This window comes from Salvelinus namaycush, chromosome 40 (genome assembly GCF_016432855.1).
Source record: "Salvelinus namaycush isolate Seneca chromosome 40, SaNama_1.0, whole genome shotgun sequence".
Classification (NCBI taxonomy): Eukaryota; Metazoa; Chordata; class Actinopteri; order Salmoniformes; family Salmonidae; genus Salvelinus; species Salvelinus namaycush.
In genome coordinates this window covers 19,103,344-19,130,570 of record NC_052346.1, presented here as the reverse complement: position 1 = coordinate 19,130,570, position 27,227 = coordinate 19,103,344, and the positions used below count along the sequence as shown (strand labels likewise).

Genomic DNA, 27,227 nt, shown 5'->3' with positions numbered 1-27,227 from the left:
CATATGGAATCATGTAGTAACCATAAGTGTTAAACAAATCAAAATACATTTTATATTTGTAATGTCTGCTTCCAACTCACACCCTCAAACACGTAGATCCCCTGAATGCAGCTCACTTTCCAGCTCACACTCCAGATCCCAATCACCTGAATTCTAATCACCTTTTCACACACCTGAATGTCATTATCACACACTATTTAGTTCAGTTTTTTGCACCCCATCACTGTGAGGTATTGTTTGTTTTGTGACACATGGCTTTCAGAGTGCGCTGTGGCCTGTGAGTTACGCCTCCTGTGTATGATAGTTTATGCCTATTCCCTGCCTGTACTTTATTGGATTTCCTGTTATCTACCTATTGCCTGATCTCCCGGACTACGTTACTAGCCTTTTCCCTGCCTGTACTGTTTCCCTTTTGGACCCCCCTGTGTATGACCTTCTGCCTACCCCTGGACACAGCTACCTGCCTCCTCCTGTGGTATTTTGCAATAAACACCTTCTGCGCTTGAAACCATCTCACTGTCTCCCCTCGTGTTAATTACAATATTTTAGATTCTTCAACGTAGCCACCCTTTGCCTTGGTGACAGCTTTGCTCACTCTTGGCGTTCTCACAACCAACTTCATGAGGAATGCTTTTCCAACAGTCTTGAAGGAGTTCACACATATGCTGAGCACTTGTTGGCTGCTTTTCTATCATTCTCCGGTCCAACTCATCCAAAACCATCTCAATTGGTTTGAGGTCGGGTGATTGTGGAGGCCAGGTCTTCTTATACAGCACTCCATCACTCTCCTTCTTGGTCAAATAGCCCTTACACAGCCTGGAGGTGTGTTTTGGGTCATAGTCCTGTTGAAAAACAAATTATAGTCCCACAAACCAGATCGGATGGCATATCGCTGCAGAATGCTGTGGTAGCCATGCTGGTAAAGTGTGCCTTGAATTCTAAATAAATTGATGACAGTGTATTTGTATTTATTAAGAATCCCCATTAGTTCCTGCCAAGGCAGCAGCTACTCTTCCTGGGGTCCCACATGACATATAAAACAAAAGATAAAACAGTGAACTATGTTTGTACTGAATGAGCTAAAGATAAAACAGTACATCATATAACATCTCTACACCCCAACATATCCACAACACAAAATGTTCAATACCACCATACAGCAATATCACAATGTGTGGGTATGCATGTGTCTGTACCATTATGTGTGTCTTTTCACAGTCACCGTTGTTCCATAAGTAAGCATTTCACTGTATCTGTTGTATTCGGTGCACGTGACAAATAAACTTTGATTTGATTTGAGGTGTATTTGTACCTGCTTTTTAAATCTGATTATACTGCTTGCATCAGTTACCTGATGTGGAATAGAGTTCCATGTAGTCATGGCTCTATGTAGTACTGTGCGCCTCCCATAGCCTGTTCTGGACTTGGGGACTGTGAAGAGACCTCTGGTGGCATGTCTTGTGGGGTATGCATGGGTGTCCGAGCTGTGTGCTCATGTTTCTTGGCCCAAGCAAGTCTCTTCTAATTGGTGTCCTTTAGTAGTGGATTCTTTGCAGCAATTCGACCATGAAGGCCTGATTCATGCAGTCTCCTCTGAACAGTTGATGTTGAGATGTGTCTGTTACTTGAACTCTGTGAAGCATTTATTTGGGCTGCAATCTGAGGTGCAGTTAACTCTAATGAACTTATCCTCTGCAGCAGAGGTAACTCTGGATCTTCCTTTCCTGTGGCGGCCCTCATGAGAGCTAGTTTCATCATAGCGCTTGATGGTTTTTGCAACTGCACTTGAAGAAATGTTCAAAGTTCTTGAAATGTTTTGCATTGACTGACCTTCATGTCTTAAAGTAATGATGGACTGTCGTTTTTCTTTGCTTATTTGAGCTGTTCTTGCCATAATATGGACTTTGTCTTTTACCAAATAGGACTATCTTCTGTATACCACCCCTACCTTGTCACAACACAACTGATTGGCTCAAGCGCAGTAATTACACAAATTCATTGAAATACATTCCAGGTGACTACCTCATGAAGCTGGTTGAGATAATGCCGAGAGTGTGTAAAGCTGTCATCAAGGCAAAGGGTGGCTACTTTGAAGAATCTCAAATAAAAAATATATTTTGATTTGTTTAACAGTTTTTTGGTTACTACATGATTCCATATGTGTTATTTAATAGTGTTGATGTCTTCACTATTATTCTACAATGAAGAAAATAGTAAATATAAAGAAAAATCCTTGAATGGGTAGGTGTTTCCAAACGTTTGACTGATACTGTATATATACAGTATATTTAATATATGCATTACATAGCCTACTACATTACAAACTTGTGGTTTGTCTATTACTAGGAGTACGAAGGAACCATGAACGATTTAAATGTGTTTTGTTATCTGACAAAAACACACAAGGAAGGTGAGCAGTTATTTAAGCAATAGGCCCGAGGAGGTGTGGTATATGGATGTTCTTATGCACGATGCAACGTGGAGTTTCTGGATACAGCCCTTAGCCGTGGTATATTGGCCATATATCACAAACACCCGAGGTGCCTTATTGCTATTATAAACGGGTTACCAATGTAATTAAAGCAGTAAAAATAAATGTTTTGTTATAATCGTTGTATACGGTCTGATATACCACGGCTTTCAGCCAAACAGCATTCGGGGCTCGAACCACCCAGTTTATAATAAAAATTGAAGCAATTAGTGTGCACATTTTATATCTAGACCAATATCAGCCACAATCTTACAGGCAGTGCTGTGAGCAACCTTACTTTGGGGTCCGGAATGAAATAAGCGGAAGAGCCGACAGCGGTCTGTCAGGGAAGAAACATTTGCAGAATTTGACACAAAGAAGCCTAAGGATCTAAAACAAGTTTTATATTTCGATATAAACGTATTTTCCAGTCCGCTGCAATGATTCTGCTAGAAATCAACAACCGGATTATAGAAGAGACGCTGACGTTGAAATTTGACGGCGCATCCAATGGGTGAGAAATCATTGTTCCAGACTAGCTTGCTAGCTTCCGAATAGTTAACAGTAGCCGTATCTTAATGTCTGGCCAGTATTATTTGGTCGACAATGAATGATGGATGGAAAATGTGCGGCTGGTGGAATTGACAGAACAGGGACTATAGATTTGACACGTACAGTAATATTCTGATTTAACTGAATAAAGTGTCACGCGCCTCTGCAAGAGACATCGCTTACCCGGAACACTGGGGTGTGTCTGTCACTGGTTAGCTTTGGCTAGCTAGACTAGCTGGGCAGGGGAAGCCTATCTGATAACTGTCTAGCCCCAATAAGGGGGTAACGCTAAGCGAACTCTAGCTTACGTGTGCTTGTCGGCATCCCCTCATTTATTGTCCCAATGAACTGACAATTTTTCAATTATGATGATGGTGGCTTTCACATAAAATATGTCCAGCCGTGTTTGTTAGCTAGCTAACTATACCTATCACTGGCTGCTATGCTAATCACCGCAATACAAGGGAATCTGCTTTTCTAGTTCATGGTATAGTAGCTAACTAGTTTGCTTTGAATTGAGAAAGAGAACGTATCGTTATGGGTTAACCTTGTATTAGCTAGAGTCGTTCAATTTCAGGAAATGAATAGAGAATAATCAGACTAGATAGCTGCTAGCACTATATAAGCCATCGCATTGTTGGCCTCTTCCGCATTCCAGCATCCCCAAGTTGGGTCTTGTCAGTGCAACTCTCTGGGGAGAGGAACTGCAGTTATAGACAACTTCTAAACCTCAAGGAGTGGTTTCTTGAAATACAATTGCAAGTTGCACGAAAACCAAAATGGTTTTACACGAATATGCCAACATGGTAACTGCTGCTGCAGAATATTATTATACTGGCAGCAAATTAAGCGTTGTCTATAGTTAAGACTACTCAACAAAACATGTCTGAATTTGTTATATTATCATGCATTCAGTTTCATACATATTTGACATATAATCCTCTCTATTTGTAGGACAAAACCAGAGGCAGTGGAGGTGACATTTGCAGGTGAGTTAAGGACTAGTGGTTAATGTTTCCACGCAGTACCATGCAGTTTTAACAATATTATGCTATTTTCAGGAGTGAGTTGTCCAGGTGGGTGCTTGTTTGTAACTGATGGCTTTTCTCTGAACTGTAGATTTCGATGGTGTCCTCTACCACATCTCCAACCCCGATGGGGACAAGACCAAGCTGATGGTCAGCATCTCCCTCAAGTTCTACAAGGAGCTGCAGGAGCACGGAGCTGATGAGGTGACACACACACACCAGCATCTGTACCTCCCTTGCCCTTCATTCAATCTACAGAAATGTCCCGTGTAGCTCAGTTGGTAGAGCATGGCGCTTGCAACGCCAGGGTTGTGGGTTCGATTCCCACGGGGGACCAGTATATGTGACCGACCGGCTCGATTTGGTCTTATGTAGCAAAATTTGAAATTGTGTTTTTTACATTGGATCAAGGTAGAGACTCAGCGCTAGAAAATTGTATATCATACACTACAGATGAGGAACATTGGGAAAGTAATTCTGCTTTGAAAGTTGATAAACATGTAACCTCACTTTTGAGGAAATGGCCCTTGAATTTTTTGGTACCTACTGGAGAGCTCTTCTTTATCTACACCCATTCAGCATCATTCACACCCTTTTAAGCTTTAGCCCCACCCATCTATTTAATGATTCACATGTGAGGCTATGTACTAAATAACCAAAGATTTAACTTTTGGACTCCCCCTGCATATTTGCAATCAAATGCCCAAAGTTTTTCCTTAGCTATCAGACTCTAATTCCACTGATTTCACAACTCAGTTCTCCAGAAAGAGGAGAGCAACACTTATGCAGTTCTACTACCTGATAGCTTTTCTTTTTTTTATCAGCATTAAAAAGGATTACCTACACATACTCACAAGCTCATATTATAGACAGAAGCGTACTATATGGCAGACCAATCCGAACTCGTCTCGCAGCATGTCCAGCCCACTCCTTTTCTCAGCCAATCATTGCTAGCAGGAAGGATGCTGTATCTTTCCATGACTAAATCAACTAGGCTCGTAATTTAACAACTTTATTTGTTTTTACATATGACATACAAGTTTGTTATTAAGGCATTCTTCCAGAATGCATTTCTTGCAAAAAAAATACATTTTGATTTATAAAAAATAAATAAAAAAAGGTTTACGTTCAAATGGCGGTCCTGTGAAGTAGTGACGTGCGACATACAGTTTCCTGAAACGAGTCACATATATATATATTTTTTTTTTGAGCAGTGTATATATATATTTTTTTTAAGGATGAAAATGTATGCATTCACTACTGTAAGTTGCTCTGTATAAGAGCGTCTGCTAAATTACAAAAATGTAATGCTTGAAAACTGTCACACCCTGGCCTTATCTTTGTTTTCTTTATTATTTTAGTTAGGTCAGGGTGTGACATGGGGGATGTATGTGTTTTGTATTGTCTAGGGTTTTTTGTATGTTTATGGGGCAGTGTTCAGTCTAGGTGTTTGTATGTCTATGGTTGCCTAGATTGGTTCTCAATTAGAGACAGCTGTCTATAGTTCTCTCTGATTGGGAGCCATATTTAGGCAGCCATAGTCATTAGGTAGTTTGTGGGTGATTGTCTATGTCTTTACGTTAGTTGCTTGTGTCTGCACTTCCGTTTTGTAGCTTCACGGTCGTTTGTTGTTTTTGTATAGTTTGTTCCTGTTCGTTGCGTTCTTTGTTTTATAGGTTCACATGTTCAGGACTGTAGCGTCGTTGGTTTCGTTTTGTTTATTGTTTTTGTTCGTGTCAAAGAAGTATTCAAATAAATATAGATACATACCATGCTGCATATTGGTCTGATCCTTGCTCCTCCTCAGACGAGGAGGATTACGACGATCGTGACAAAAACGAACCCATGGCACTCATCATAGCTTCAATTGTAGTTTAAAATGTGTGTCAGAGTAGATGTTTCATTTTATGTGAAAAAGGAGAAATGTCTGTAAAGCAGGATGTCAGGGCTTTGTACATCCTCACCATGTATGGAAGAAAGCAGCAGCAGTGGTTTCTTATAGAAACAGGAAGTGGTTTCTGACTCACCCTATACGGAGGAAGTGCTGACTGAGACAGCTAAATGTAGCCTAATGAACACCATGACTGCTTTTCCTGTAGTCTTCCACTCCTTGTTTTCTTACTCTCTGTGAGCACTACTGGATCAAAGGACTGGATAGGTTTTAACAGTATTGCTTTTACCTGTCGAGCACTTTAAGATCATGTGGAAAGGAACACCTATATCACTTGCTGCACAGTGGTGTGTTTTTAAAGGACCAGATCATGTCCCAGTCCTGTCACCTGACCATAGAACATGTCTGCCTTCATTGCCTTGTTTCCTACTTCCAGCTCCGTTCTTCATTGTAGTGGTTTAGAAAGCTAGTTTAACTACTGCAAAAATAAAGTGGCCTTGTGAGAACATGCTCAGCTAATCAAGCCTTGTCCTTTTCAGTCACTCAATGTTGGTACACATTGTCACCTTTCTTCACTAACCCACAACAAAACACATTTTCGTGTAGAAATGTTCCACTTTACATGTTACATAATAGATTTACACAATACATAAATACTGTGTCACAATGGTGCACTCTTGCAGTTTTACTGTAAAGGAAACTGAGTTGCAGTACAGCGTCTTATAATAGAAGTTATGTAATCTCCTCTGTTTTAAAATTTGTATGCTGGATTTGCATATTATTGCCTTTTTTGTTCAGAACATGAGCTACATTCCAGTGATTCCACATTGACAGGTAACCGCTGTTTTAGGGGAAGGCTTATGATCTCCCCTTAGTCATTATCTACACTGAGACATCCACCCCTACCAGTCCACTCTAGCTCTCTGATGTTGCATAGCTGGTGTCGGACTCTGTCGGTGCCTTTTGTGATCTCTGTTACTGTCCCTAATAACACACCAAATCCCTCCCTCCTTTCAGCTGCTGAAGCGGGTCTATGGGAACTTCCTGGTTTCACCCGAAGCGTGTAAGTATTATGTAACTACGGTCCACTCTCCCTATGTAAGTTACCACTGTCACCATGTTAATGACTCCAACTGCTCAGAGAATTATCGACAGCGCGTCATATAGCCAATCCCTTATGGAGGTCCAACACCCAGACTTATATTACTACCACTGACTTCGCTGATAGTACATTTTTCCTAAATGAAGTAGCTAACTATGACTGAGATGCACTATGTGGTTGTCCTACCATCTAGCTGTGACTGTAAATCACTATAAATGACTCAAATGTAAAAAATTAACTGCTTCTTGTTTTCCTGCTTTAGTTTTGTCCACAGCCTGTAGTTTAGACACATTCAATTAAAATAACACCATGCACCCACATCCTCCTCCACGATTGAAACTATATGTAACCGATGTGAAATGGCTAGCTAGTTAGCGGTGGTGCGCGCTAATAGCGTTTCAATCGGTGACGTCACTCGCTTTGAGACCTTGAAGTAGTGGTTCCCCTTGCTCTGCAAGGGCCACGGCTTTTGTGGAGCGATGGGTAACGATGCTTCGTGGGTAACTGTTGTTGATGTGTGCAGAGGGTCCCTGGTTCGCCCCCGGGTCGGGGCGAGGTGACGGACTAAAGTTATACTGTTACATATAGATAGTGTTTACTGGGTGATACGCTGTCTTTGGTTGGCACCAGGGCTGACGCTTTGCATTTAGGCCAACACGTTGTTCATTTTTTTTGCTTAATAGTTTACTTTGTTGGAAAGTCAATGCAGAGTTTGGGTTTTATTAGTATTTATTGTAATTTACTATAGGCCGGTTTTGACCCCCATTCCCTTCAGAGATTGACACAAGATCGACACCATGTCGTAGTTAGTAAACCTCTTACTAAGAAGTTTCCTAGCGATTTAATAATTATATCGAACAATAGCTGATCTTGTCTGTGATTGGCTGTCTCCTAGGCTACAATGTGTCCCTGATCTTTGACCTGGATGCGGTCCCGGCCAACAAGGAGGAAGTGATCCACCAGGCGGGCATGCTGAAGAGGAACTGCTTCGCCTCTGTGTTTGAGAAGTACTTCAAGTTCCAGGAGGAGGGCAAGGAGGGAGAGACGAGGGCCGTGGTCCACTACAGAGACGACGAGTCCATGTAGGTGGCCGCTGCACTGCCTGGATGAAAATGTATAGAAGTAACATAGACAAAAGCAAGGATGCTATTTGTTGTTGACCACTAAAAGTCTGAGGCTTTGGGTGGGGGGGTTCTACTAAAACATATGGAATTGTTTTAAGGTGGTAATGACATGGATCATTTAGCTATTTGATTTGGAATTTTAGGACCCCTGTAGGTATCAAAATAATTACTTGTTGAAATATAGAATTTTGCCTTTACTGCCATAGCCCATAAAAACACATTGAATAACACATTCATAAATGGCAAAACAGTCTAAAATAAATCATAAGGAATAAACTTTTAAAAACACCTACTCATTCAAGGGTTTTTCTCTATTTTTACTATATTCTACATTGTAGAATAATAGTGAAGACATCAAAACAATGAAAAAACACCTATGGAATCGTGTAGTAACCAAAAAAGTGTTAAACAAATGTTATATTTGAGATTCTTCAAATAGCCACCCTTTGCCTTGATGACAGCTCTGCACACTTGGCATTCTGTGAACCAGCTTCATGAGGTAGTCACCTGGAATGCATTTCAATTAACAGGTGTACCTTAAGTTAATTTGTGGAATTTCATTCCATAATGCATTTGAGCCAATCAGTTGTGTTGTGACAAGGTAGTGGGTGGGGTGGATATACCAAAGATGGCCTTATTTGGCAAGAACAGCTCAAATAAGCAAAGAGAAATGGCAGTCCATCATTACTTTAAGACATGAAGGTCAGTCTATTGCTCGTGTTTCTTGGCCCAAGCAAGTCTCTTCTTATTGGTGTCCTTTAGTTAGTTTCTTTGCAGCAATTCGACCATGAAGGCCTGATTCACGCTCTCCTATGAACAGTTGACGTTGAAATGTGTCTGTTACTTGAACGCCGACGCATTTATTTTGGCTGCAATCTGAGGCTGGTAACTCTAATGAACTTATCCTCTGCAGCAGAGGTAACTCTGGGTCTTCCTTTCCTGTGGCGGTCTTCATGCGAGCCAGTTTCATCATAGCGCTTGATAGTTTTGCGACTGCACTTGAAGAAACGTTCAAAGTTTTTAAATGTCTGTATTGACTGACTTTCATGTCTTTAAGAAATTATGGACTGTCATTTCTCTTTGCTTATTTGAGCTGTTCTTGCCATAATATGGACTTGGTCTTTTACCAAATAGGGCTATCTTCTGTATACCACCCCTACCATGTCACAACATAACCGATTGGCTCAAAAGCATTAAGAAAGAAAGAAATTCCACAAATGAACTTTTAACAAGGCACACCTGTTAATTGAAATGCATTCCAGGTGACTACCTCATGAAGCTGGTTGAGAGAATGCCAAGCCTGTGCAAAGCTGTCATCAAGGCAAAGTGTGGCTACTTTGAAGAATCTCCAATATAAAATATATTTTGATTTGTTTAACTTTTTTTGCTTACTACATGATTCCATATGTGTTATTTAATATTTTTGATGTCTTCACTATTATTCTACAATGTAAAAATAAAGAAAAACCCTTGAATGAGTAGGTGTCTAAACCTTTGACTGGTACTGTATATATTTTTAAATCCAAGAAACCTTCCTTTTTTTTACTGCCAGTATTCCATGTCACCGAGGTGACTACTGGCTGTTGACATGTTTCTGTGTTTGTCCTCAGGTATCTGGAGGCCAAGAAGGACAGAGTGACGGTGGTGTTCAGCACAGTGTTCAAAGACGACGATGATGTCATCCTTGGGAAAGTGTTCATGCAGGTAAAACAATATTTCTCTCTCAAGTAGTGATGCACCGATATTACATTTTTGGCCGATACCGATATCCAATATTTCCCTTGACAAAAAAACCCGATACAGATCTTTAACATTTTAGTGGCCTTTTAAGCATTCTAGTACAGTTAACTATTTAACACACACATGGATGCAGCGGTCTAAGGTAATGTATCTCAGTGCAGGAGGCGTCACTACAGTCCCTGGTTCGAATCCAGGCTGTATCACATCCGGCCGTTATGGGAGTCCCATAGAGCGCCGTACAATTGGCCCAGCGTCGTCCGAGTTTGGCCGTCATTGTAAATAACAATTTGTTCTTAACTGACTTGCCTAGTTAAATAAAGGTTACCACACTGACAAAAAAGTTATTTTGTTGGCATGTACTTATGTCCCCATTACCAGTGAAACAATCAAATCTCATTTCTTTCACTTACTTGCTGTGCTGTTTCGTTGTTCAGTCGTTTCAGTCTCAACCAGGATTTCATCATACATGTCAAGCGGTGAAGTTTCAGCTCTGTCTGTCCGTGGCCTCTTCCTTGGTGCGCACTGTATCTGTTTCCATCTTGTCCAGCTGTGTATAACATCTCACGTAAACCCTGTCTCAAGTCTGCATCGAGGTAGCGGTCCTTGTACATAGCATCGAGCATTGTGGCGACACAGTAAAGAGAATGTCACCGACTCGCTCGTTCACAGCCTGTGTGGGCAGTTTTGTTGAGCAGGCGTTTCAATGCCATGACAGAGGGCATCACGGCTGTAGTTGATCAGCTTATTTCTCCAGTCAGTAGTTTTGAATGGCGCTAGCTAGTGTGTTCATGTTTCAAACATGTTCTCAAATGCCATTGAAATGGCAGCAGCAGTATGACAACCAGCACATTCATGAGCATGAAATACGGCTTTCCTCATTACGAAATCCTCGTCGACCCACTGTGCTGTCAGACTCTGCATGCTCATGGGGCTGATATCGCTGGTCCAAATGTGTGTCGTGAAGCTAATAGCTGTGACGCTATTACTGTGTAACTCCGGTAGGGCAACATCTGAAAAATAGCACACTTGGTAGTGTGTATCGGTGCTCGACCAGTCGGCGAAAGCCAACATCACCCACGACAGAGAACGGTTGTCAAGGACAACGAATTTTATTATCTTGGCGTTAATGGATTTGGCCTTTGAGTTGTCTCGCTGAAATGTTCTTACTCTTTCAAATGACTGCTCGATCCACACAGCAGACATTGTGGGCTAAGTTTGGAATGCTGTGTAGCGCAAAATTTTACGTGGCGTCATTACATCATGTACCTACGTTATAGGTATGTTCACTGATATATCGTGCATCCCTACTCAAGTTTTCATTACCCTTAACAGGAACCGCCTCTCACATGATTAAAATGAGCTTGGCAGCACTATGTACGGTACAAGATGCTGTAATTACAATACAGTATGTAGTTGTCCATGTGGTTGTGAAAAGGAGAAAGGGTGCCTAAGTATCTTTGCACTGTTGCCTAAAGGTAGTTCACTACAGTAATGAAGAAACCCCGTCACCTCCATGTCTGTGCAAATGATTTATGAAATATCTCATTTGCTCTCTACACTATTAGGTATTTGTCATGGACAACCTTAGTGTGTGTGTCGCTCGCTGTATGTGTCTCACTGTCTGTCTGTGTTGCTCTCTCTGTGTGTAGGAGTTTAAGGAGGGTCGGCGAGCCAGTCACACTGCCCCCCAGGTTCTGTTCAGCCACCGGGAGCCGCCCCTGGAGCTGAAGGACACTGACGCCGCCGTTGGAGACAACATCGGCTACATCACCTTCGGTCTGTACCAACCATTCCCAGCTTTTCCAGAAATCCTGGTTGGAGGATTCTGGATTTTCTGCTTATTCCATTCTGATTCCTGGAAACTTCTAAATGGGATTTTGGGCCTTCCTGGGAATTACATGGGTGCACTGTACAATATAGTGCTTAGAGCTGAATTGTGTAACCGTTAAATATATTTTTTTTAACTTAAACTAGACATGCAATTAATTAGTCAGTTTTCCAACGCTAGTGACATGATAGAAAGTAGTCAGTTTTCCAACGCTAGTGACATGATAGAAAGTAGTCAGTTTTCCAACGCTAGTGACATGATAGAAAGTAGTCAGTTATCCAACGCTAGTGACATGATAGAAAGTAGTCCGTGGATGATCATAAACAAACATTAGCTTGAATATCAGGTCAGTCATCGGCCTAATTCCAATGTCTTTGTGTTAATGTGTGTTATTTCTCCTGTCCTCTCAGTCCTGTTCCCACGTCACACCAATGCCAACGCCAGAGACAACACCATCAACCTCATCCACACCTTCAGGGACTACCTGCACTACCACATAAAGTGCTCCAAGGTGACTTCCCTAACTAGTATACTAACTAGGACCCTATTAGTCCCAGCTTCTGCTCTGCCCTAACTAGGACACTACTATACCTGCACTACCCAATATAGTGCTCCAAGATGAGCACTAACTATTGCCCTTACTAGGGCCCTACCATACCTGCACTACCATGTAAAGGAACAGTTTTCTGGACATAGATTAAGCAAGGGTTGAGGGAATAACTTTACCTGCCCTAACTAGGGCCCTGCTTTACCTGCCCTACTTTACCGGCACTAGCATGGTAAAACCCTGCAATCTGTGATCATAAAGGTATCTGATGGGCTTTCCATCGTAAAAGGTTACGGCCGTGTAAATATGTGCTTTTCAGATTCCTGCTTGGTATGAGTTGAGGTCAGTTGGGTCAGTTAGTGTGTGTGTCAGTGAGCTGTTGGTCCAGTAGGTGTGTATTAAGGTATGTCTCTGTCCCCCCCCCACTTCCAGGCCTACATCCACACACGTATGAGGGCAAAGACTTCTGACTTCCTCAAGGTGTTGAACAGGGCTCGACCCGACGCTGAGAAGAAGGAGATGAAGACCATGTCGTAAGTTACTGCTGCTGCTCACTCCAGTGTTGGAATACTGATCTAGGATCAGTTTAGCCTTTTAGCTCACTATGGATAGTATTACATGTTCATGTGGGAGGGGATCCTAGATCAGCACACCTACTCTCAGATGCTTTTAGAATATGGTCCCATACCTGGACTGTGCTTGATTGAGCTTGTCTGGAACTAATGGAATAGTCCCAAAAGTGCAAGCCCCGCCCACCTGGCACTCCAGCCATTGCTCGAACAAAACGTGACCTAACGTTGACTCTAGCTAGCAGCACTGCTTGTAGGACACTTCTGTCCTTAAAAACAAGTCATATGGGAAATTCACTCTGCTGGAGCTGTGTGCCTGTGAGTGCAGCCTGTTCTCAAAGAGATCAGTTCATCTGTTATCATTTATTGAAGCACACTGGCTACTTTCACCATGTCCCCAGATCTTATTGTCCCTGATAATGCTTTATTTTATTTTGTGTGAAATGTTTTCACGTCCCTCGCCCACCTCGACATTCCTTTCTTAATTAAATACCAACACTGAACACACACGCATCGGCGCCTGTGTGGTGAACAGCAGTCAGATGGGGAGAGAGAGCCAGGGTGGAAGTGTGTACTCTCTCTACATCTCTGGTACCAAGTTGCAGCCTTCGCCCAAACCACAGCTGATAAATGAATGGATTGAAGAGTCCTTAGAAGCTGATAAAAGAATAGATTCTACAGATTCCTTAGAACCCTCCTGTAATGTTCTTGTGTCTGTAGGCTACTGTGTTTGTGAGGGCGGTCTTGTTTCAACAGTTGTGTGTTTGTTAGTTCGTTGTGTGTGTACTACTAGAACTGCTTTGACACTAGCAGCGCTGTTTGAAGTGGGCTCAGGTGGAATTTTTACAAGCTGCCCCCACTCACTCTCAGTTTGGTCCCTATTTCTGTGTGGGATCTGTGGATCTGACCAGCACTCCCCCTATCTGTCTGAAACAGAAGAGCCCATGTCTAAATATGAATATTTAACTCTGACTGGGGAATTGTATGGCAGTGTTCCTCAGGGAGCTCTGGGTGGAAGGAAGCAGGGGTGAACTCTTGTTTCACTATCTGGGATTTAGTCAGCCGTAGTTGAAATAGTTGGGTCAACATTTAGTTGGAAGGTGTGGTGTCTGTATTTTTTTTACTCCTGCACGAAGGCCATATGTGCTGACCTTTTGTGTGTTGACCAAGAGTCGTCTGTTCTTTCGACCAATCTATTGGTCAACATTTTTAAACGTGTATTTTTCCATATAGACTCATCGAATGTCTTTTAATCAAATCAACTATATATACTGAGCTTGTCGGATGCTGTAAGCGAACTGTTTGGTTAAATAATTAAGACAAATGACTAGAGGGAGTCTGACCGCATTTGATTTGATTGTGCCGGGCTCAGACTTGCTGTGTTAAAAAAAAAAAGACATTGAGCGACTGTGATGAACATCCTTTGTCTCTCTCTCTCCTCTCTACTGCAGCGACCACCACACATCAACAGTGTGTATATTGCTTATTCCCTCAAACCTTGCTCTCTTTACGTGACACATGTATGCTCCGCATGCACGTGACCAATAGGGCTTGACCTATAGCATATCATAATCACATCAATAAATTGGTTCTAACATACTCTGAACACCATAACACACGTGACAGCAAAATGGTCGCAGAGGACATGACAAACTCGAAACGGGAATGTTTACTGGTTGCGCAGGAGGTAAAAGGGAAGTCGGATGTCTGGAATAAATTTGACTAGTTGTAGTAAATACTGGCGATCAAGAAAATGTATGGAGCGCTGGGATGGTAGTTCTCCAGAAACAGGGTTGGAGTGAACCTACAGGAATGGTAGTTATAACACCTAGAGGGTTAAGAAAAAGAAATTCAACAAATTAACTTTTAACAAGATACACATATTAGTTGAAAATCATTCCAGGTGACTACCTCATGAAGCTGGTTGAGAGAATGCCAAGCGTGTGCAAAGCTGTCATCAAGGCAAATGGTGGCTACTTTGAAGAATCTCAAATATAAAATATTTTGATATATTTTAACACTTTTTTTTGGTTACTACATGATTCCATATGTGTTATTTCATAGTTTTGATGTCTTCACTATTATTCTACAATGTAGAAAATAGTACAATTTATTAAAAAACTGGAATGAGTAGGTGTCCCAACTTTTGACTGGTACTGTATATATGTTTTTTCTTTATTTTACCCCCCTTTTCTCACCAACGGGCTCGGGAGAGGCGTAGGTCGAGTCATGCGTCCTCCGAAACATGACCCGCCAAACCGCGCTTCTTAACACCTGCCCGCTTTACCCGGAAGCCAGCTGCACCAATGTGTTGGAGGAAACACTGTTTAACTGACAGTCAGCCTGCAGGTGCCCGGGCCGCCACAAGGAGTCGCTATAGAGCGCAATGAGCCAAGTAAAGCTCCCCCGGCCAAACCCTCCCCTAACCCAGCCAGCACTGGGCCAATTGTGTGCCGCCCTTTGGGACTCCGAGTCACGGCCGGTTGTAACACAGCCTGGGATCGAACCTGGGTCTGTAGTGACGCTTCAAAAAATGCGATGCAGTGCCTTAGACCACTGCGCCACTCGGAAGGCCCCATGTATTTCATTTTCAATAAATTTGTAAAATAAGCATGTTTTTACTTTGACATTATGGGGTCTTGTGTGTAGATGGATGAGGGGGCGGAATATATTTTGAATTCAGGCTGTAACACAACATGTGGAATAAGTTGAGGGGTATAAATACTTTCTGAAGGCACTGTATCTGCATTCAGCTGTCAACTATATCTTTCAACTGCAACATTTCAACAAGTTTGTCACCTAGTCAGCGCCAGCGAGGAGCCTACCTTGGACCTCGTGGCGAGAGGGTTTTCCTTTAAAACATTGACGGAATAACACCTAGAAGCAGTAATGCCAAGCCCTCTGTAGAATAGGCTTTAGAGCGAGCTGCCAATAAAGTGTCTGTGTGGCAAGACTCTTTCATTGATTTCTGGCTAATTGTTTTTTATGTCTGTTTTCAGGGGCAAGACGTTCTCCCGCTGAGGCTGGTCCACACGTGCACTCTGACCCCTGGACATGCCCAATCGTGCCACACTGAGACTCGACTCCACATTGGACAGGATCACAGGCCCCTAAAGCCCCGCCCAGCGCGTGTCCATCCTGTGTCTTTTTTAAATAAAGTTGTCTCTTTGAATAAAGTTGTCTCTTAGTAGAAATCGAGGCTTAAAAAAATAAAAAGGGCATTCCTTGCTTTGCATAGTTAAAAGATAATTATTAGTCCTATATAAATATATATATAAAAAAATATGATGTTTTGATACGATATCTTTTACTCCATTTGGTACTGTTACCTTGCTCCCTCCCTCCCTCCCTGGTGGTGTCCATAACATCAGAACCCCTCTTTCTCCCCACCTCCTCTCTATGCTTCCATGTTGTCTGTACCATTGTCATTGGAAAAATAAACCAGTCTTATAAAAATCATTATTTTCTGTGTTGTGGTTTCACAGACCTTAATCTCACATTAACATTACTTTATTTGTCCAATTGTACAAGGTCCAACGGAAATGTGCCTTGCACTTTATCCCAACTCCTCTAAAAGACAAAAAGGTACACATACAGGTTGGAGAAGGGGGCTGCCATACTACGGCGCAATTGTGGGGGTTAAGTGCCTTGTTCAAGGGCGCAACGGCAGGCGATGGCATCTAGGATGTGATACCTGCAACCCTCCCGTTGCCAGCTAACTTCCTGCATGATTTTCCCCTTAAGACCTGGGATTCAACCTGGCAACCCTCCGGTTGCTGGCTTCTCTAACCGCTAGGCTACCTGCCATGTCCTAGTCACAATTCTTTACAACTTCAGTCCTTGTTTGACAAATTCATCTCACGTCATCAACCAAAGTTGTTTTGTTTCTTTTTTGCCGTTTCATCTAGATACCGTTCCTTAGAACTCCAGACCTCGTTTCCTTAGATCATTGTCAGCCATGAGTTTCTTTTCCATCAGTAGCTGCGTCTCCTTTGACAACACATTATCTTGAGATAACAAAAACATGTAATTTTACCTTTTGCTAGGGAACATGACAATGGGGATTTGAGAGTTCAGTCAAGGGTAAAGTACCAGTCGTTACAAGTTGGCACCACTGAGTGATTGGGGGATGATGGGCACATTGTCAACATCCTTTCTCAGGAATGTTATGTATAGCTGTCAAACTGGTGTGGAGTAATACCGAGGAGAGTATGTGGAGAGGCCTGCCTACTTTATTTTATCATAGGTACAGTACAGCAGAAACGGTAGATCTGCTTGTGCTCTTGCCAACTCTGACATGCCACACGTCTTACAAAGAACCTAATCTTACACTTCAGCAATTGTAGTTGTCAATCATGGGAGACGACATGTTTACTGTTGCATTGTCTTTGATTTCACTTTAGCTTCACTGAAAACAGCTCTGTTTATCCAGTGGTGTGTGGTGGAGTATGATCAGGACGTTTACCCTGGTATCATGCAAGACGTTCACACTGAGATTGGCGCTTTTGTGAAAACCCTGAGTCGCGTTGGCCACAACCATGTCATGGCTTTAGAATCTTCTGATGGGCTAATTGACATCATTTGAGTCAATTGGAGGTGTACCTGTGGATGTATTTCAAGGTCTACCTTCAAACTATGTGCCTCTTTGCTTGACACCATGGGAAAATCAAAGGAAATCAGCCAAGACCTCAGAAAAACATTGTAGACCTCCACAAGCCTGGTTCATCATTGGGAGCAATTTCCAAATGCCTGAAGGTACCACGTTCATCTGTACAAAAAATAGTACGCAAGTATAAACACCATGGGACCACACAGCCGTCATACCGCTCAGGAAGGAGTCGTGTTCTGTCTCCTAAGAGATGAACGTACTTTGGTGCGAAACGTGCAAATCAATCCCAGAACAACAGCAAAGGACCGTGTGAAGATGCTGGAGGAAACCGGTAGAAAAGTATCTATATCCATAGTAAAACGAGTCCTATATCAACATAACCTGAAAGGGCGCTCAGCCAGGAAGAAGCCACTGCTCCAAAACCGCCATAAAAAAGCCAGACTACGGTTTGCAACTGCACATGGGGACAAAGATTGTACTTTTTGGAGAAATGTCCTCTGGTCTGATGAAACAAAAATGGAACTGTTTGGCCATAATGACCATCGTTATGTTTGGAGGAAAAAGGGGGAGGTTTGCAAGCCGAAGAACACCATTCCAACCGTGAAGCACGGGGGTGGCAGCATCATGTTGTGGGAGTGCTTTGCTGCAGGAGGGACTGGTGCACTTCACAAAATAGATGGCATCATGAGGTAGGAAAATTATGTGGATATATTGAAGCAACATCTCAAGACATCAGTCAGGAAGTTAAAGCTTGGTCACAAATGGGTCTTCCAAATGGACAGTGACCTCAAGCATACTTCCAAAGTTGTGGCAAAATGGCTTAAGGACAAAGTCAAGGTATTGGAGTGGCCATCACAAAGCCTTAACCTCAATCCCATAGAAAATGTGTGGGCATTTTGAAAAAGTGTGTGCGAGCAAGGAGGCCTACAAACCTGACTGGGTTACACCAGCTCTGTCAGGAGGAATGGGCCAAAATTCACCCAACTTACTGTGGGAAGCTTGTGGAAGGCTACACAAAATGCTTGACCCAATACTAATTGAGTATATGTAAACTTCTGACCCATTGGGAATGTGATGAAAGAAATAAAAGCTGGAATAAATCATTCTCTCTATTAATTCACATTCTTAAAATAAAGTGGTGATCCTAACTGACCTAAGACAGGGAATTTTTACTAGGATTAAATGTCAGGAATTGTGAAAAACTGAGTTTAAATGTATTTGGCTATAACAATTTCAACTGTTTTCATGTTTTTTTTTTACGTAGATATAATTTCCACCACACCTTTTCATTTCCACCACACCTTGTCATTTCCACCACACCTTGTCATTTCCACTACACCTTGTCATTTCCACCACACCTTGTCATTTCCACCACACCTTGTCATTTCCACCACACCTTGTCATTTCCACCACACCTTGTCATTTCCACCACAACCCATATTTTTGAGGTAAATGAGTATATTATATATAATTTACATACATTTATTTGTTTTAGATATGGAAATCACATGGTTATCATAATCTCACAAAAAGGTTGGGTGGAAATATCTTATTTTTCATGATAAATAAATGTTTTCAGTTGTCACCAGGCAAGTTTATACATTCAGGCGTCATGTTGAATTATTCATATTAGGAAAACCTTAAAAATCACTTTAAATAGTTAATGTACAAATGTATAAGAAATCCGTTATAAATCAATTGTATGATATTTCATTTTCAACTAAAATGGATGTTTAATGACGTGATGGAAATTACATTTGTCTATGGCTGTCTGGGAAAAATGACTAGAATATATAAATTCCTGAATAGTATGATCGCAGCCATTATCAGATATAGTTTCTAGACAAATCAAAGACAAGTACAATACTGCTAAAATGGTGTTTGAATAAGTTTTAATTTCTGAAAGTTTGCACGGTCAAAGTGCCTGAAGTTGCAGAATCACCCTTAGATCCAATCCTCAGAACTCCAGTCCTCACTTCCTCAGATCAGTGTCAATGTTTCTGTGGGTGAACAGTAAACACACAGCCACTATTTTCAGTCCAGCAGTTTTAGGCCCACCACTACAACACTACACTTACTACCCAGGGAATATTGCACAACTCATTGGTAATAAAAACAATAGTCAATGTCTTGAACAAGACAACTGGAAGGCATTGATGATACAGAGTCAAGAACAATGTGTTGAACATATTTATTTTGTAGAGAAACATCTCTGAGAAACCGTTCATAACATCATTAGTTACGATGAATAGAAAACATGACAGCTAGGTCCTGCCCGCCTGCCAGAATGTTGCAGTGCCTTCGGAAAGTATTCAGACCCCTTGACTTTTTCCCCCCAAAAAATCACGTTACAGCCTTATTCCAAAATGGATTAAATCTACACACAATACCACATAATGCAAAACCCCCCCAAAAAAATTTAACATTTTTGAAAATGTGTATAAAAACATAAATACCTTATTTACATAAGTATTCAGACCATTTGAAATGAGACTTGAAATTGAGCTCAGGTGCATCCTGTTTCCATTGATCATCCTTGAGATGTTTCTACAACTTGATTGGAGTCCACCTGTGGTAAAATGTTGATTGGACATATTTGGAAAGGCACACACCTGTCTATATAAGGTCCCACAGTTGACAGTGCATGTCAGAGCAAAAACCAAGCCATGAGGTCGAAGGAATTGTCCGTAGAGCTCCAAGACAGGATTGTGTCGAGGCACAGATCTGGGGAAGGATACCAAGACATTTCTGCATCATTGAAGGTCCCCAAGAACACAGTGGCCTCCATCATTCTTAAGTGGAAGAAGTTTGGAACCACCAAGACTATTCCTAGAGCTGGCCACCCAGCCAAACTGGGCAATTGGGGGAAGGGCCTTGGTCAGGGAGGTGACCAAGAACCCGATGGTCAATCTGACAGAGCTCAAGTGTTCCTCTGGAGATGGGAGAACCTTCCAGAAGGACAACTATCTCTGCAGCACTCCACCAATCAGGCCTTTACGGTAGAGTGGCCAATCCTCAGTAAAAGGCACATGGCAGCCTGCTTGGCATTTGCCAAAAGGCACCTAAAGAATCTGACCATGAGAAACAGGATTCTCTGATCTGATGAAACCACGATTGAACTATTTGGCCTGAATGCTAAGCGTCACGTCTGGAAGAAACCTGGCACCATCCTTACGGTGAAGCATGGTGGTGGCAGCATCATGCTGTGGGAATGTTCTTCAGTGGCAGGGACTGGAGACTAGTCAGCATTGAGGCAAAGATGAATGGAGCAAAGTACAGAGAGATCCTTGATGATAACCTGCTCAGGACCTCAGACTGGGGTGAAAGTTCAACCTTCCAACAGGACAACAAACCTAAGCACACAGCCAAGACAACGCAGGAGTGGCTTTGGGACAAGTCTGTATTTGAGTGGCCCAGCCAGAGCCTGGACTTGAACCTGATCAAACATCTCTGGAGAGACCTGAAAATTGCTGTGCAGCCATGCTCCCTATCCAAGAATGGGAGAAACTCCCCAAATATAGGTGTGCCAAGCTTGTAGCGTCATACCCATGAACACTCGATGCTGTAATCACTGACAACTAAAGGATCTGAATACTTAAGTAAATGTGATACTTCCGTTTGAAAAATATATAAATTTGCAGAACTTTCTAAAAACCTGCTTCTGCTTTTTTCATTAAAGGGTATTGTGTGTAGATTGATGAGGAATAAAACAATTTAATACATTTTATAAGTTGACTGTAACCTAACAAAATGTGGAAAAAGTCCAGGGTTCTGAATGCTTTCCGAAGGCACTGTATGTCCGCACGACCAGACAAATAGTTCCTGCTTAATAGAATTCCAAGAGTGTGCAAAGCTGTCATCAAGGCAAAGGGTGGCTATTTTGAAGAATCTCAAATATAAAATATATTTTGATTTAACACTTTTTTTAGTTACTACATGATTCCATGTGTGTTATTTTATAGTTTTGATGTCTTCACTATTATTCTACAATGTAGGAAATAGTAAGATTAAAGAAAACCCTTGAATGAGTAGGTGTGTCCAAACTTTTGACTGGTACTGTAAAGGTACTGTAAATCTACTTGAAAATCTATGGCAAGACATGAAAATGGTTGTCTCGCCATGATTAACAACCATTTTGACAGCGCTGTAAGAAATTTGAAAATAATCATTGACAAACGTTGCACAATCCAGGTGTGGAAAGCTCTTGGAGACTTACCCAGAAAGATGTACAACTGTAATCACTGCCAAAGGGGATTCTAACATGTATTGACTCAGGGGTGTGACTATTTATGTAGATCTGTATTTCATTTTCAATACATTTGCAAAAATGTCTACAAACATGTTTTCACTTTGAAATTATGGGGTATTGTGTGTAGACGGGTGAGAAAAAGTCAGGCTGTAACACAACAAAAATGTGGAATAAGTCGAGGGAAATCAAATCAAATTGTATTGGCCGCATACACATATTTAGCAGATGTTATTGCGGGTGTAGCGAAATGCTTGTTTTCCTAGCTCCAGCAGTGCAGTAATATCTAACAATTAACCACAATACACACAGATCTAAAAGTATCCGTACAATAGCAGCTGCTTTGGATGTGTCTTTTACTTGAGAGCTCTGCACTCTATGCCAGGTCTCCCTTGAAAGAAGTATGTTATTGTTAAGCTGGTCAAATAAGCTAAAGGTTGTGTGCACTCTCACTAGATACAATTGTGTGGTTCAGTGGCAGATTCTCCAAAGAAAATACACATATCAGCATTTCTCAATCAGGTTAGATACACAGCTCGTTTCATTCATAAATGTAGGCGCTCATTATTGTAAATATTACAGTTCTCTAGGTCCTCCATTCCCAAACCTGAAGCCCCCTGTCCCCAGCAGGAAATACCAGGAAAAAGTGTGTTGCTTAAGGTACAACTTCCTATTGAGGAAATGTAAGATAACTCAAGGTCATATTTAGATTGAGAGTTACTGACATGAATAGAAGCATATACAGGCAATCAATCAAATGTATTTATAAATCCCGTTTTACATTAGCAGATGTCACAAAGTGCTTATACAGACACACCACAAAGAGCAAGCAATGCAGATGTGGAAGCACAGTGGCTAGCAAAAACTCCTTAGAAAGGAAGGGACCTGGGAAGACGTTTGTAACTTCTCATGATTTAGCCTATTTGTCAAACCAAATCTGAATGTTTGATATCCTTTTTACTGTTCACTGTTGATAGCAATTGTTTCCAAAGGTAATCACTCAATGTCCTACTACAAGGATGTGGTCAAGTTGACGCACTTCTGAGTCACAATAACACAGAGACACACACACACACACACACCACAGATTGCCAGGGTAAGTACAATGAGCAGTTGGGAAAATGAAGTCTACTGCGTGCTTGCCCGATATGAACAAAAACACTTAATTTAGGTTAGTGTGTAGACAAGTCTTTGTCATTAAAATAATGCCTATTTTTCAGATCTGCCAAGCAGGCTAGACGGGTGACAGTTAACTGTGTCTCCACTGAGCTGCTCCAGGCCTGGAGAGCCACAATGGAACTTCCAGAGGCTTGTGGACCTGAAGCAGTGTGATGTGGTCCAGGTAATTATCACACACACTCAATCACTCTTTCTGTTTTGTTGAATAATTATTTCCACTTAAGAAAATTGTGCCCCTCTCTTTTAGATCTTACACCCCTATTCGCTCAACTACAGCCCTCACAGCTGCAATCGTCTGCCCTGCACCTGCTATACAGAGTGGCATTAACAGGTATCCCATGCAGCCTTGTTTCTAAGTCAGAACACTGGAATGTGAGATGGGATCTACCCCTCCATTAAAATTATAGAAATCCTCATTTCGTTTAATGTTTTTCAATTTGAGCTTATACTTTCTCCTTCTCAACATCTAACGCGAGTGGGAGGGTGTGGCTTCGTGACAATGATCACAAGAGTAGTTGCTCACCTGTTTGACGGCTCCAACACAGTTACACCTCCGACTCCGCCAAAACATCAGAAATGCGGGTGTCGGATATTTCCTGTTAAGACTTGATCTGATTGAATCTTACACTCATTCACTCTGTTTAGTTATATTATCATTGTCAGTTAATAAAATTGTGCCTCTCTTTTAGATCTGCCATCCACCCTGCCAGCAGTCCTCTGCTGTGGTATTTCATTTACCGGCTGCACCAGTTCCCACTACACTGGCCGTGACGGGAGACACTGGAGGATTCCCAGATGGATACAGGTCATTCAGAATTATATTACATACACATACGCTCACTCACACCAACAGACATGCTCACTCACACCAACAGACATGCTCACTCACAGCAACAGACATGCTCACTCACACCAACAGACATGCTCACTCACACCAACAGACATGCTCACTCACACCAACAGACCTGCTCACTCACACCAACAGACATGCTCACTCACACCAACAGACATGCTGTTGAGCGGTATACGTACTGTCACTTTGTGCATCTCTCTTTCAGATCTGCCTTGCACTCCACCACTGCCCCTGACAGCCTCACCCGGAAGTGCATGCAGACTGACAAAGTAGAGATGGGTGTCTGACAAGAAAAAATAAAACACAACCTTGACACACACACTCTGTCTCTCTCTCGCTCACTCTCTTTCTCTGACAATGTAAATCAAAATATAACTACTTATTATTTTATGTTTGCTCCATTTTATTTGAAGATTTTGTGCAATAAAGTACATTCACAGACAAAGCAACGTCTTTGGTTTATTGGATATTTCTCTGATTAAAATGTGTGACCAAAAGGAAGTCGGCAGACCTGCAACCCTCTGGGAGTGTGTGCAGGTTTTGTCATCTGGAGCTGTAACACGGCCCCAACAGCGCTCACATACAGTTGAAGTCGGAAGTTTACATGCACCTTAGCCAAATACATTTAAACTCAGTTTTTCACAATTCCTAACATTTAATCCTAGTAAAAATTAGTAGCCTTCCACAAGCTTCCCACAATAAGTTGGGTGAATTTTGGCCCATTCCTCCTGACAGAGCTGGTGTAACTCAGTCAGGTTTGTAGGCCTCCTTGCTCGCACACGCTTTTTCAGTTCTGCCCACACATTTTCTATGGGATTGAGGTCATTACTTTGTGATGGCCACTCCAATACCTTGACTTTGTTGTTCTTAAGCCATTTTGCCACAACTTTGGAAGTATGCTTGAGGTCATTGTCCATTTGGAAGACCCATTTGCGACCAAGCTTTAACTTCCTGACTGATGGTCTTGAGATGTTGCTTCAATATATCCACATAATTTTCCTACCTCATGATGCCATCTATTTTGTGAAGTGCACCAGTCCCTCCTGCAGCAAAGCACCCCCACAACATGATGCTGCCACCCCCGTGCTTCACGGTTGGGATGGTGTTCTTCGGCTTGCAAACCTCCCCCTTTTTCCTCCAAACATAACGATGGTCATTATGGCCAAACAGTACTATTTTTGTTTCATCAGACCAGAGGACATTTCTCCAAAAAGTACGATCTTTGTCCCCATGTGCAGTTGCAAACCGTAGTCTGGCTTTTTTATGGCGGTTTTGGAGCAGTGGCTTCTTCCTTGCTGAGCGCCCTTTCAGGTTATGTCGAAATAGGACTCGTTTTACTGTGGATATAGATACTTTTGTACCTGTTTCCTCCAGCATATTCACAAGGTCCTTTGCTGTTGTTCTGGGATTGATTTGCACGCTTCGCACCAAAGTACGTTCATCTCTTAGGAGACAGAACACGACTCCTTCCTGAGCGGTATGACGGCTGTGTGGTCCCATGGTGTTTATACTTGTGTACTATTGTTTATACAGATGAACGTGGTACCTTCAGGCGTTTGGAAATTGCTCCCTATGATGAACCAGACTTGTGGAGGTCTACAGTGTTTTTCTGAGGTCTTGGCTGATTTCTTTTGATTTTCCCATGATGTCAAGCATAGAGGCACTGAGTTTGAAGGTAGGCCTTTAAATACATCCACAGGTACACCTCCAATTGACTCAAATGATGTCAATTAGCCTATCAGAAGCTTCTAAAGCCATGACATCATTTTCTGGAGTTTTCCAAGCTCTTTAAAGGCACAGTCAGCTTAGTGTATGTTAACTTCTGACCCACTGGAATTGTGATACAGTGAGTTATAAGTGAAATAATCTGTCTGTAAACAATTGTTGGAAAAATGACTTGTGTCATACACAAAGTAGATGTTCTAACCGACTTGCCAAAACTATAGTTTGTTAACATGAAATTTGTGGAGTGGTTGAAAAATGAGTTTTAATGACTCCAACCTAAGTGTATGTTAACTTCCGACTTCAACTGTATAAACATGGTTCCCAGGAGTGGCAGGCTGATATGTTTATTGTCCTGCAAAAATGTTTTTTATATACCAAGGCCGTTCCCTGGCTAACCATCCACATTGTTCCTGGCCAAACTGACGTTTCTTCTCCACAATGAATTTATGTAGTGATCGATAGAGCAGAGGAATTACATTCAGGGTGAGTCATCAGGCAACCAAGGCCAAGGAATGGAGAGAGAGAGGTGACCTGGAGGGAGTTCCAGACCTCAGCTTTTTATAAGGCAGAAAAGCAGAGATGGGTGGCTGACAAGGAAACATTAAACACAAAATGCACACACACTCTCCTATCTCTCTCACACACACACTATGTAAATATGTAAATAAATTGTAATTGTATATTTGATGTGTGCTTTTATGATTGGAGATATCTAGGTCTACAACTCTCTACAGTGCAGTTAACAAATATACTCTTTAATACCTGACAACATTCTATAATGAATACATATTAGAATAATGATCCATAATAGAGACCAATAGTGACTGTGTTGTGATTGTTTAGAGTTTTAATTAGTACACAAGTAGTGCTTCAGGGTGGGATCCAACCGTGTCTCAAAAGCAGCAGAAAAGGTCACCAAAATGTCTGTTGTGGCTATACACGTCTGGCTTGACTAGGCTACCTGCTGATACCTGGCCTCATGCCATAGGCACAATTCCTTAGAAGTCCAGTCCTTGTTTCACAGAATCTAATCTTACATGTCATCAACTGTAGTTGTCATTCATGGGAGACAACATGTTTACTGTTGCATTGTCTTTGGTTTCACTTTAGCTTCTCTGTGAAAATAGCTCTATTTGATTTAGATCCAATTCCTCAGAACTCCAGTCCTCACTTCCTCAGATCAGTGTCAATGTTTCTGTGGGTGAACAGTAAACACACAGCCACTATCTTCAGTCCAGCAGTTTTAGGCCCACCACTACAACACTACACTTACTACCCAGGGAATATTGCACAACTCATTGGTAATAAAAACAATAGTCAATGTCTTGAACAACCTGAAACAATGACACCTGAAACCCCACCTCTTTAAGGAATACCTAGGATAGGATAAAGTAATCCTTCTAACCCCCCCCCTTAAAAGATTTAGATGCACTATTGTAAAGTGGTTGTTCCACTGGATATCATAAGGTGAATGCACCAATTTGTAAGTCGCTCTGGATAAGAGCGTCTGCTAAATGACTTAAATGTAAATGTAACAAGAGAACTGGAAGGCATTGATGATACAGAGTCAAGAACAATGTGTTGAACGTATTTATTTTGTAGAGAAACATCTCTGAGAAAGAATGCAGTGGAATAACAACACCAAATCTACCTCAAACCGTACACAACATCATTAGTTACGATGAATAGAAAACATGACAGCTATGTCTGACCAGCCGGCCAGATTGCTAGGTCCTGCCTGCCGGGCAGACAGGCAGCTAGGTC

At 41.8% G+C, this 27,227-nt stretch overlaps 1 protein-coding gene across 1 annotated transcript; it reads left to right on the top strand.

The window, feature by feature from the left end:
• Positions 1 to 2,753: 2,753 nt before the first annotated feature.
• On the top strand, positions 2,754 to 16,310 carry LOC120033601 (actin-related protein 2/3 complex subunit 2-B). Its single transcript, XM_038980019.1, has 10 exons — positions 2,754 to 2,984; positions 3,977 to 4,011; positions 4,142 to 4,254; positions 6,959 to 7,004; positions 7,939 to 8,125; positions 9,778 to 9,871; positions 11,557 to 11,683; positions 12,146 to 12,246; positions 12,715 to 12,815; positions 15,851 to 16,310. Exons 1-10 carry the CDS (start codon positions 2,911 to 2,913, stop codon positions 15,870 to 15,872), a joined length of 900 nt encoding a protein of 299 aa, XP_038835947.1. The 5' UTR covers positions 2,754 to 2,910; the 3' UTR covers positions 15,873 to 16,310.
• The last annotated feature ends 10,917 nt before the right edge of the window (positions 16,311 to 27,227 follow it).